Genomic DNA, 13,335 nt, shown 5'->3' on the forward strand with positions numbered 1-13,335 from the left:
ATTGCAAATAAATCAGTTTATTTTTTTTTAACAAAAAAATATTTAGAGTCAACGTCATTTATTTTGAGTTGATAAATGATAATTTAATTTAATTTGGTTAATCTGTACACACGGTTATGTGTCAGGCAAGGTGAAAAAAAAAATTACAAATTTCTGAGAATCTGATGATGAAATTAAGAGTTATTCATCAATTCGCCCGATCGGGGGAAACAGCATAATCTTGAATTTTCATATTCTTATATTTGTTAATTCACATGCATAAACTGCATAAACTACAGTCAAATACAACATTTGTTTAACTCAGATTATTTTTTTGTAGTAATAGATGACGAATAACTCAAAATGAAGAAATAATATATGAAAGATAATTTATTAATCCCTCTAGTCAGTCAAAAACACTAGAGTAAACCTTAGTGACAGAAACTTATGGCAAATATAGAAAATATAAATCGCGTGGAATACATAATAGTGTTTCATTTTCTTATATCGGCACGAAATAATAAGGGAGACAGCAAGGTGACAGTAGGAGCGATGACAAAACATGATAAGTTTTAGTAACAAAAAATATGTATGTATTAAAAAACACGTTATTAAAAAACAATCAATGTCTTGTATAGTGCGGGAGTTGCTGTTGTTTTAAAAAAAAGGGAAAATAATGTTACATATGGAATCGGTATCAGCCAAGGTAGCATTATAAGCATACTCAATTATGGTGGATCCACACAGAAAATACGTATATTTATAACATAGATTCCATAAGGCCGTATTTGTAACACAGATTTTAAAATGTGTTCGTATAGCTTTACAAGAATGTTTTAAATTGGCTTTAATTCATTGAAATTCGTTAAAAATGACATGAAAGGGCAAAAACTAATGGACTTAAATGAAGTGTAAATGACCGGAGAACAGAAAAACTCGCACGTACTTGTACGTTTTTGATTTAAAAGTACACAAGAGGTATTTAAAAATAGTTAGTTTCTTGTACCTTTTGTGTCTCAAGATTATATTAACAGCCATATTGTTATCAAATTGCTTACCTCACCATAAAATGAGTTCTGCAAAAGCTGCAATTTTGCGTCAGAAAATAAACTCTTCATACTTTTAATCGCGTATCTAAATTCAGTTTTCTATTAAATTGTTACGTAATCGCTCCGACTATCACAATGTCTCTCATAAAACACTTCTTTTTGGCACAAATATATTTGGATACCTTATTTCGTAAGCATTACATTTCGTAGGAAAGTTATTTACGGCTACGACTAGACGTACCTATTCAGTTATTCATATTTTATACTACAAATTTTATTGTAAGAAACGATCCTTCTGTATTTATTAATGAACGAAAATCTTATTTCATTTTTGTACAAACGGTTCATTTATTATTGATACCGTGGTTCATTTAATTGCTTTAAAATCGCTGTTCATTTATTTATTTGATTTATTAAAATAACAATATTGTCAAAAACATTATGACTTTCAGTCACATAAATACTATTATTACATTTAATAAGACAATTACATTTATAGAAATCGACTAGGAATACTAATGAAATAAATAAATAGAAGCTAAATGTGAATATAGTCACAACATTTTTTTGGTATATTTTATTCAACCTACCATCTTTGGCTCGTTTAAAGTAAAAACACATATTTTACATGTTTCATAAAAAAAAGAAAATTTTCGACTTTATCATCTTATTTGCATAAAATATTACAGTAGCACTCGATTACATAAATGCTTTTATTATTCATTTATATTATCTTTTATTCAATTAATTTATTTAAATGCTTTTAGATGATCATTTTATTTATACATTGAGCTTTTTAGATTTATTAAAATTTACAGTCACATCGTTTAAATTCGATTGCAATAAAATGAGTGAATTTTTTGAAATACTTTTTTGATTGAAATTCGAGACACATTGTGCCAACGAGAATTTACTATAGCTATTCTGTTGCTTGATTACTTTGTGTTGAGTGCTTTGTGTCTAAAATTCTTGTAATATGATTATTTACGAAAAAATATTTGATTGCATTCATAACCCTTTATTTCATTTTTACATTAAAATAATTCTATTTTATATAGTCAAGTATAAATTGAGAAACCCATTAAATAATACTGTTTCTTATTGTTTTCGATCAGCGTTTTATTTCACTCATAAAATTCGATTACTCCTGGCGATGTACAATATTTTGCGAGCTCTCCAATTGATGGCCGATGCCGGGCCTATGGGAAATCAGTTCTGTCCATCGATAGGCCATCCGTCTTTAAGTGATAGCTAAGGACAATGATCGAAAGGAAACCTTAAGATATTAGAGATTTATCGAAAAGTAAAGTGTTTCAATCAATCTCTTATTCGTTATAGGGTTGCTCTGTATCTTTCAAATTGTAATTTAAGAAAATTATTTTTCAAAATTTAAAGGTATTTTTAAGCAATTGATTTGTTAGTTAATATTTTAACAATTGAAACTTACAATTTGGAAAAAGCTTGTTTATTTTAAATAAAAATTATGATTTTACATTTGATATTTCGTGATTACATCATTTTTGTAAAAATGTTGGTGAAAATTAACATCGTATATTAAATTGGTAGAAGTTGTTCATCTGAAAAGAGAAAGAAAAATATGTTAAAGAAATATAATGTATGTATTTCGATTAATATGTATATTTTTTGGCTTTAAGATGAACGTTCGTTGGTAGATTAAATTTTCTAAGGTTTATAAATGTCCCTTTTTAATCTACGCTCGCTGCTTTATTACCAAACGCAATTGTTATTTATGACTCCTTTTAAACTGCTATATATTTACCAGTTTCTTAAACTGCTATATCTATAGTATTGCATACAATCAGCATAGCACTTTCCACATCTAGGGCATCACGCACATCTTACATTGCGCATTTTTCCGTAATAAGAGGTACTCTTTCATTTCACTGAAACCAAGCTGGCTTTCAGCAAAAAGGCGTTTTCAGAACTGTGCTTTGAAAAGGATTACATCATTACTCAAAGCCATACAAAATACGGTCTTCGGCGCTGATGTTAAAGTGGTCGCCACGTGTGATTGCCAAGACTTAGAACATTACATGAGTTCCCAAACAAAATGATTTGCGGAATTCACAAATATTTGTTGTACTATTAGTCCATTAATATATCACGCCTTTTTCCCATAGGGATAAGCAAAAACCTTAACGAACACCACTTAGTACGATCCTTACAAACTTGCTTTGCCACACTCACATCCAAACATCTTGTCGTACAGTTCCACTGTTTGTATCTTCGTCAAAATCCTTGCGACACATCGCCAATTTTTTATACAGGACTAAAAATAGCTTCTCACCTTAAAACACCTGTACTCTATGGTTCTCCCGATCGCAGACAATGATGTTGCCTCCAGACATGACAGCAATGCCTTCCAGACCCTTGAACTCTCCGTCACCGGAGCCCCAGGAACCGAAGGCCCTGAGGAAGTTTCCATCTGGGTGGAAGATCTGGATGCGATTGTTGCCTGAGTCAGCTACCACGATGTAGCCTTGGTCGTCTACTGCTACACCCCTGAGGATGAGAAAAAAATGGTTTAGTTCTTCATGATTTTAATACTAGCATATTTCCGGATTTGGGTTTCTTTACTGATACATTCAGACATGCCTAGTTTAGTCTGTGCTTGAATTTGAGCAGAAGAGAAGATAAGGATTTGCTTGCTCTCTTTTAAATTATTTTTAGCTTAGCTTAGAATAGATACACTACTATTTTATTGCTCTGTTCACATTTTGACGACAAAATTTCACATTATACTACTCGTGTAGATGAAAACCCTAAGACCAAACTTAACATCGGTAAGTTAAAACAGATTTTCCTATCAAAAATTCACTTACTAAGCCACAAGGAGCTTTGTAAAATAGTTATCTAACCAACAATATCTTCTATTCTGAAGATAATAAGAGCACGTGCATTGTCTCTGCTGCAGTTGACATTTCATTATACACAGCGGCCGCTCGCTGGTCGATCCTTTAGTCCACAAGTTATTAGGCAAAAAGAGATTGCATACTAATAACCTATTTGTCATTCCTGCAGTAACGCTATGGAAATTTATTTGAAAAGACGGCTTTAGCTGGGGATAATTTCTTTTGTAATAATATTTAATAGTAGTCGTGCTATTGGATTCAGGTCTTGTCTTGAATGCAATTGAATAAAATTACATTAGATCGTTTCTAAAAAATGTATCCAAAATGTTAAAAGCTAGAAATTAGTTTTTTCTATATTATTTTTGATTTCTCGCTTCCCTGCTATGAATCCCATATGGTAATGAATAAATACATCCTTCCGAATCTTTCTCCTCCACTTTTCTCTTTTCGTGGCCATCGGCTTTGTAAACATTGACCGACGATTTTTATTTTTTAGATTACTGTCGCGTAAAGCCCTCCTTTTCCCCAAATAATCCTATTATTATTATGGCAATATTATGTTATACATGTAACAAAATCAATCTCCATCAAAATATTAATCAAAACTTTTCTAGCACCGTGAATCCCCTACCCAGACATAATTTACTACACCACAGTCCACCAGTCCCTAAAAATCCCATCGTCAAAGTACGGCAGTAAATGTCATACTTTACTGGCTTGTAAACGTCGAGAACATTCGCCATACTTTACGTACTGAGAATTAATTTCTGAATCACCTATACAATTTTTCCACCAATAAAATCTGGACTCACCGACCGGGTTGGTGGTCGTAAAAATGTTTATAAAGAGCTTGTACATTGGGTAATTCAACCGGGTTTAATTTTGGTTACTGGGTATGAATAAGTCTCGCTGGTGACTGTGGATGCAATGGTTTGATCTATAATCAGTAATTAGGAAATGTAATTTATTTAAATTATCGTAATGATTTTCAATCTGCAGGTGTAAATTCATAAAAATGTTGAACTAGCTTGTTTTGCGACCAACTTGTATATTTTATTACAAAAATACATTTTTTTAAATAATCACAATAATCTTCTATCTCAGTCTTATGGCTATATCTGACATAGAAAAGTAAAATTAAAATAATGAAATGACAAATATAACAAGCATAATAATAGCTTTTTGTGGTAATTAGAAAAGTTATTATAATTTTAGCGTTTCAGGCATTATGTTTAAACAGCAATGCAGTTACAACCAGAATAATAATATTAAAAAAAAACTCTAGTTAAGTGTATCGTCATTGATAATTCAACTACAGCTGTACCAGAGAAGTTACAATAAAAGCTATCAAGTGTACAATCTTCTTAAATGTAAGTCATACTGTTTTCAGAGTTGTAAAACATGTCGGGAAACGGACCACGTATTCGGGTCATATTTTATTATTGAGGCGAGTATTTCGGTCAAGGTACGTCTAGCCACGTTGAGATATTGGCATCATTGTAATGAAGGTCTTTGCTTCTTTGTAGACCAGACAGTTGACAAGGACTCGTCTAGTTTGAGACTTTTTGACCTGCTTTTTTCGAGTTTGGACGTCAATGTTGGCATGTATGACCTTGGTTTTAAAAGAGTATTTTTTATATTTTTTACAGTTACAATAGTCGAGAAGTTTGTGTATGAAAATACAATTCAAAGGGAACGATTTGTTCGCTAAATTTTAATTTAATACCGACAGAAAAGTCAACGTCCAACCGAAAACCTAAACCGTTTTATATAAAACGCATATTAGTTAGTTTAAACAAGCTCAAAATTGAATAAAACTAAGGAAAACGATTTAAATGAGCCATGTTTTTGCACGTCGAATGAAACGAATGCAACTGCTGTGTAGTTGCAAACACTTTCACCCTTGTATCACCAGAAAAAAACCTGCACCGTATTCTACAGGTCGAATTAAAAACCACGTTAACCGTTGCGTCACACCGGCGCAACCGTCTGATTTGAATTACCGACTAACGATATTTGTTCAGAATTTGTTCTAACATCATTAAGCTTACAGAAAATTAACTTCAGCGAAAACTTTTCAACGGAAGTACTTACAAAATTAAACAAAATGAAAACAAAGTTTTCCGTTTCAAAATTATTTTCATGTTCAGCCGAAGCTAAACATCAAAATAATTCTAAGAACAGAAACAATGTGCCTTTATTGAGATATAAACAATAGAATCAATCATAAATACAGTTCATTGGCCGCTTTTGTAATTATACTTGAAAGTAAGTAATATTATTATGAATGGGAATATATTCAAATACTATCGTTTTGAACTATGAGAGAAAAGTTTTATATTCTATGAAAGGTACGCAAGTGGGACCGGCAAAAGAATGGATTTTTTTTCAAGGTATGCCCTGTTATATGACGCGTATTTTAAAAAACCGGTCACAGAAATTATTTCAGAATTCAATATAACCTTACAAAAACCTAGCCTAACCTTAAAACTTGACCACTGTACTATGACGTGTTCTCAAAGGGTTACTACGATAAACCAAATCAATATAACCACCAATATCAGGCTCAAAACAGCAAACTATCTAAAAGCCACAATATCTCAAAACTGCACTTATAGACTTTCAGCGCTTACTGTAAATATTTGGCCGCAAGTTGGAAATTTAAGCGGCTGTAAACCTAAATTAGAAGATCGGTGAACCACACTTTATAGAGCCATTGGAAGCACACGTTAAGACCAAATCGGCTCCAGTTAGTAGCCATTAAAGTAGGAAAGTTTATTAGCTAATTCTGTGAAGAATTACCTAAATACAAACACGTTTTTAATTAACTTGAGGAAACCAAGTTGCTTGGATAAACTGACCGACTATTGCTACTAAGAATATCCTTCATGGACTTTTTCAGTGTCATCTCTTTTATCATATTCAATCGTCACCCGTTTTCCCTATAACTAAGTATGCTTTGAACTGCGGCAAGGTAGACCACTAAATAAAATTTGTCGAAAAGACTTAAAAGCGATTAACACTGAAGGTGCAGACTGTTAAAATGTGGGTAGCTCCTCCCATGCTTCGCAGTACATCGAAAAAAGTCGATAACGGTGATTATACATAAAGCAATTATTTTGTGAATATTAGAATATTTTGGATATTTTAGCGACAATTCTGACGGTAAAATTGCACTCAAGCAAAATACAGCTACACTATTTTGTTCTTAGTAGAATTAATCTCACAAGTCCCTTAGCGTCACAAAAGCAAAGTAATAATATCAACAAATTGTACTAAGCGCGAAATGAAATACAAATCAGACGTGCTTATGAATAAGACAAAGATAAATACAAAAATACTACTCGTAGTTTCTGAATGAAGGAAAACATCGTATTATCGTGTGACAACAATAACTATGGAATACATATCGTAGTAAGTGCTGTGTTTATGCCAATATTCTCTCTGCTATTGTTGTGAATAGGTCGTGTTGTATTTGCGAACTGTATTACTTATCTATGAATTGATAGAGTATATGTTTTGTGTATTGTTATGATCCTGGTTTTGACTTGTACTACAATATTTGGTATTTGTTCTTAAGCAAATATTATAAAATAAAGTCCCTTCGCCATGTGTCTTTTTGCGATATACTCTGAAATTACTGAACGTATATTATGCGAAGTTAGTAATAATTTAATTTATCGTAAAAAAGTCGATATGTTCAAAAGTATTTTTTTTTAATCAGGGGTGCCTTTTCAAAACTAAACTTACCCTCTTTTTGATAAAAATATATGAAGTTATGAAGGCCTATAAAGTGTTTTGTTTCTTTCACTCTTAGTGAAATGAAAAGGAGAAAACATATTATAGTAGCTTTTTAACTAAAATAGGTTTATAGTGTGTTTATGACTAAGACGGTTAGAATTAAGTTTTTAAAACTGCGTATAAAATTCTGTCTGGTATAAAATGCTCTGCAATACTATAGTTTGGTGTTAACAAAAGTGATTCAGACTTACCTCGGGAACTTAAACTGTCCATCTTCAGAGCCTTCTTCTCCGAACGAGGATAGCACCCTTCCATTGACATCGAAGACTTGTATCCTATGATTGTTGGAGTCTGACACCAGGACCCTGTTGGTGCTGGAGACGGCGATGTAGTGGGGATGTTCCAGCTGACCAAGCTTGGAGCCGAAGGACCCAAACTTGCCCACGAACGTGCCGTCGGATTGGAATACCTGATGAAGAATGGTGATTATAAAAAAATGATACTGTTTTACGTAAGCTCTTAAGTATCTAAAATTTTGTTTGGAATAAAATACGTACATTTTATTAGTGCAATGCAATATCGATTTTACAAATACTAGAATTACGACGGTGTGGAATTTTCAAGAAAGGACACAAGTACGCTTAAAAAAAAATTAAGCTTTAAAAAAAACTTTGAAAGAAACATTGTGATGTTTCAAACAATGTTTTTTTTCAGTCACACTAAACGTTCTTTAAAATGTTCAATTATTTAAAGAAAACGCATTCAAGAGTTCGATTTTCTCTTTATTTGTAGAAAGTGTTTACCTGTACTCTGTGGTTTTCCTTGTCACAGACGTATATAAATCCGAGCGCGTCCGTGGTGATGCCCCACGGGTAGTTGAACTTGCCGTCCCCAGTGCCCTGGCTGCCGAAGGCACGGAGAAACCGACCTTGAGGGTCAAACACCTGGACAAAAACAAACAAGAGTAAAGAAAGTGCTATTAATAAACAATTCCTTGATATTATATGAGGCGAACACACGGGCTAATTATGTTCCAGATGAAATGTGCGTTTACACCTCGGTTTTATCCTCTATAGAGGTAAATTACAAGGTATCTTTTGCAGGATTTGGTAATCTAAAAAAAAACTAACTAGTTGTTAAGTAAAGTAACTTCAAACTCAGAGTTTAAACTCATAATATTTACACAGTTAAAGCAAATTTACGACGTAAGAATAGCCCGAATTAAACCCCCATTGTTGAAATAAAACATACGCATAAAACATACGTTATCCTCCGCCAAACACAGATTACCTCCATCAATTATCTCTTTCGCAAAAAATCTTGTCAAATTATCCCCATAGAAGCGTATAAAGCAGGATAGATGATGTCCAAAAAAGTGTCATTTGTCTCAAACTCGTATTTCCGCTAACTCACATCTTGGATCCCGGGAGTCGGTCAGCAGACTGACTGACGCTAATGAATTACTGCCACGACAAATAGACGAATGGAATACAAATTTAGGCCTCGCGGGAAATATGCTGAGATGGGATCACTAGCGCTGTATCGTTTGGAAGGCTGTCCGCACTGTTTAAGTTTCGAGGTAATATTATTGAGTGGCTTCGTGTTGTTAAGGGTGCTTGTATCGAATGGGAAAAGAGTGTTTTGTATGGCGTTGGGTTTTGTGCAGGAAATGTTACTGTGGTATAATTTTGTTCTTTTGTGCTATGGTGTTGAATTCTTTTTGCAGTATTTATATGCAAATATCAACAGGAACCATTTTGCATTTTCGAAGTAACTATTATAAAAATAATTTTAAAAACATGTTCCAAAAGTTTTATATATGATTATTGGTTTTTTATTAATAGCAGTACAAGATTTAAATTTAAAAAATGCCTAAATGTTTGTTCCAAAAGGTACAAACACATTTTGTTACAATAATATTATTAAGTGTCTGTCTAAAGTTTTTATATATTTACTTGTTTGCAATAAATTGTACAGCATACGTCTCAAAGAGAAGAACTAATTTATGTAGTTCAAAGCAGGCTCTACTATATTTATACTGGAAGTTTGTTATTGAAATTTTCTTCGCCTAAAGATAGGTAACCTACGTGACTCAGAAGAGACACATTTCACAATGTTTTTTTAAATTACGTGTTCAGTTCACATTTTTAAGTGACTAGTGTTGATGTTTTTTATAGTCCGCCTACCTAAATTCTTTTGAATTATGGAGCAAACAAAATGTGAGACGAGTAGTTCGACAATCATCGTTGAGATTTAAAATATGTTTCCGAAGTTATGTAAATCGAACCTATGTACACCACGCGAACCTGTACGAAATCCACCTGATTTTCTGTCAACATCAAAACAATCACAAAAAAATAGCCGAGAATATCAAAGCTAAGCAAGTTATATTTTAAAATATAATAACTTTTGAAACGAAAACCAATTCTTATTTTAATCCAATAAAACAATATACATTTGACATTAATACCTTATAGTGAGAACAAAGAAAACAGGTGAAATTGAAAATCTTAGTCAGAAAGACGCAACGAGGTAGAAGTAAGTTCACAAAACACAATTTCAGAGTTGCAAATCTGTTTTAGTTTTGTGACCGTAACGTGAAAAATGTACGAAGAATATCTTGAAGACATTGTAAGATGGAAATATATTTAAAAATGGGTAAAGGATGTTTTACACAAAGATGCTTTGGGACTTGCGTTTCAACAATACTTATTAAGTTAGCACCAATGCGAAATAATTCATGTGATATGTGTTCGACTGTTATTATCACCATTTTAAGCCCCGCATATTTTTGTTTAAAGATATCCAAAATGTACACAAGAACAAGGTGCTTCCACATAAGTGGTTTTTAAGGTTCCGTACCGAGGGTAAAATCGAAGCCCTATTACTAAACTTTCGCTGTCTGTCCGTCCGTCTGTTTGTCTGTCCGTCTTATAAACCGTAATAGATGGAAGCTGAAATGATGTGATTCAGCTCTATTGTTATACATTGATTTTTATTAGTGTATAGCTAGCTTTACTTCATGATTGTTGTTTCCGTGACACAAAGGATTTATTTGTCCTTCTAGTTCACAAATGATGTTATTTGTTAGTTATATTTTTCTTCCTGTCAAGTTGGTGGATGACTTTGTAAAAGAGTTATTTAAATGACTCTCAGTTCCTTTACAATAATACATTTTCTGATATTTATACTCTTAAATATTTGTCATATGAATTTAGAAATAACCTTAAGCTGACATTTGTTTGTGAATCGCATTGCATTATAATTATGCGAAATAACAAAATGATTACTTCGACTGTCAATGTTAGGTTCTGGAATATGTCGAAATATTAAAATTTTATTTATAAACTACACTTTTGAAAGCAATTTTTCACAAAATATACTTGACATCCGACTTTCATTATAAATGATGACTATGAAACACAATGACCTTGTTTTTCTTTATAAATTGAGTTCAACGGATTGTAAATGATGCCAAACAATTTTAGCTCAAGTGCATTGCTTTCTTTGCAATTTTAAAAGCAACATTGTATTGACTATTTTCTTGAAAAAGACACTAGGCTATTGTTATATAATAAATTTGAAGAAACGCTAAAAACAGTATCTTTTAACACATACTTTTACAATAACAATTAATAAAATAAAAATATTCAACCATATTTCCTTCATAAATTTTGGCAAACTCTATCTAAAATATCGGTTGCCTATTTCATTCCCCAAAATTTAACGGCAGTCGTTCCTTAGAGTTTAAAATCTAACCTAATACGGGCAGACTAGATGCCGACCCCAATACAGCAAGAAATAAAGTCCGAGAAAGATTTATGTATCAACAACATCCAGCATCTTTGCATTGTGAATTTTTAATCGAAACTCTTTGAATGTAAAATTGAATTCAGATTTCAAGAGTAGTTGCTGTTTCTTCATTCCTTTTGTTTAAAGCTTAACCTGCGCTTTTAGCGATAAAATTCAAAAGGAGCTCAGAATGTAATACGGTTCAGCTTGGTTCATCTTGCTTTTATGGTTTCTGTTTTATCTAAAATGTTTGCTAGAATCTGTTGAAATCTTTGCCGTGTTATAGATACCTTTGGTATATTGTTCGACATTTTTAGGCTTTCATGTGAAAGTAATAGTATATTATTATGTTGAGAGTAAAATTTTACGCGATTATTTTTTTAAATGTAGACGTTCTAGTTTTATTTTGTTATTAGCTGACCCGCGCAGCTTCGCTTACGGATTTTCTTTGCTTTCTTGCTTACATAAAAACCTTTCCTGTGTCTTAAAGACGATTTTCAAAAACATAAGTTAAATCGATTTCGAGTTTATAGCAACACATTTGGTGATTGACTGTAATATAAAGACATATGAAAAAAAAAATGTATAACATAAAATGTGTTCAAATATGAAAAACAAAATTTGAAAAAACAACTACTAATGCATCATCCACAATGCATATTTCTACCCATTAATATTCAAGAGTGGCATAGATCAAACCTACAAAGTTATTACGCTAGCCAATAATATTTCACAATGAAAAATAGCCGTTATATCGCTGCAACGAGCTGACGTTGCGAATATTATCCCACTAATGTGATATGAACGCGCAGTTTGATGTTGCTGTGCTTTTAGTAAATAAGTTATACGTGTAGCTATTTCGTAGCTGTTATTGAGATATTTTGTACTATTTATAAGGTGATTAAGAAAGAAAATTACGTGTAGGGCAATTTAAAATGACTGTCTATTCCTCACCAAATAATAAAACAAACTTATAAATGAGTAGTTATAAGTGCTGTGCATAAAATTAATTGCAAGATTGTAACCTAAGTGGCTAGCATTCTATGCATTTTTATCCGTGAGTTTCTCTTCACGAGAATTTATAAAACGAAAAAAATATTTGACTGTTTCAAATACATTATACCAAATTTACAAAAATAAGGATATTCTGAATTTGAATTTACATACGCTTTGGTGATACTAATTATGTCACATTAAAATATCAATCATAAGCTGAATTAATAATTTCCTATATTAACCCACGTACTATCCATTACAAGCACGGCAATTATTCATGTACTGTCTCTGCAATGCGAACACTGCGAACAGTTAACCTGTTAACATTTCATTTCACTTACTCGAGGCAAACAATCAATCAACTCACTTGTATACGATGATTGTATCTATCTGCAATAATGTACTGTCCAATGCGGTTGACGGCGACGCCAGCGAGACAGTCAAACTCGCCCTCACCGCTCCCGTATTGACCAAATTCTTTCACGAATATACCATTGGAGTCGAACACCTGCAAAAATAAATATTATTGTGGGCATCTGCTATTGACAGGTGAATTTTTCGGTGATATTTTTCCAATGCATTGTTCCAACCGCAAATGATAGTAAAAGAACTGAAAAACTTGACGTATGAAAGTGGATAGCCTTCAGTAAGCCTTCGAAAAATGGTTTTCGACAACGAAACTAAAATAACGAGTATTGTTTTGAAATAACGGTTTTCTAATACTTTTATTTTGGGGGTTGTGCTACTGTCAAACAAATCATGTTTGGCCCGGAACTCACTGCAATTTATATGCCTTAATGCTTTCCGCTATTCAAACTTTTTTTGTTTTCGGATCGTAAAAGCAATTTGTTATTCAACCACTTCCAGTTCTCCAGGTATCATTTCTGGAGAGCAAAACAACATTG

General features: G+C 32.5%; 1 protein-coding gene across 4 annotated transcripts in view; it reads right to left on the minus strand.

The window, feature by feature from the left end:
• Window positions 1–2,477: 2,477 nt before the first annotated feature.
• The window catches only part of tn (tripartite motif containing protein thin), a 107,698-nt gene continuing 96,840 nt past the window's right edge, over window positions 2,478–13,335 (minus strand). For all 4 annotated transcript variants that reach the window (XM_076121989.1, XM_076121992.1, XM_076121990.1 and 1 more), the window contains 5 exons: window positions 12,798–12,938; window positions 8,446–8,586; window positions 7,894–8,111; window positions 3,337–3,551; window positions 2,478–2,605 (listed from right to left, as the gene is read on the minus strand). In XM_076121989.1, coding sequence (XP_075978104.1) covers window positions 3,338–3,551; window positions 7,894–8,111; window positions 8,446–8,586; window positions 12,798–12,938 — 714 coding nt within the window. In that variant the 3' untranslated portion in view covers window positions 2,478–2,605; window position 3,337. The remainder of the gene's footprint in view (window positions 2,606–3,336; window positions 3,552–7,893; window positions 8,112–8,445; window positions 8,587–12,797; window positions 12,939–13,335) is intronic.

The sequence above is a fragment of the Anticarsia gemmatalis genome, chromosome 13, assembly GCF_050436995.1.
Source record: "Anticarsia gemmatalis isolate Benzon Research Colony breed Stoneville strain chromosome 13, ilAntGemm2 primary, whole genome shotgun sequence".
Classification (NCBI taxonomy): domain Eukaryota; kingdom Metazoa; phylum Arthropoda; class Insecta; order Lepidoptera; family Erebidae; genus Anticarsia; species Anticarsia gemmatalis.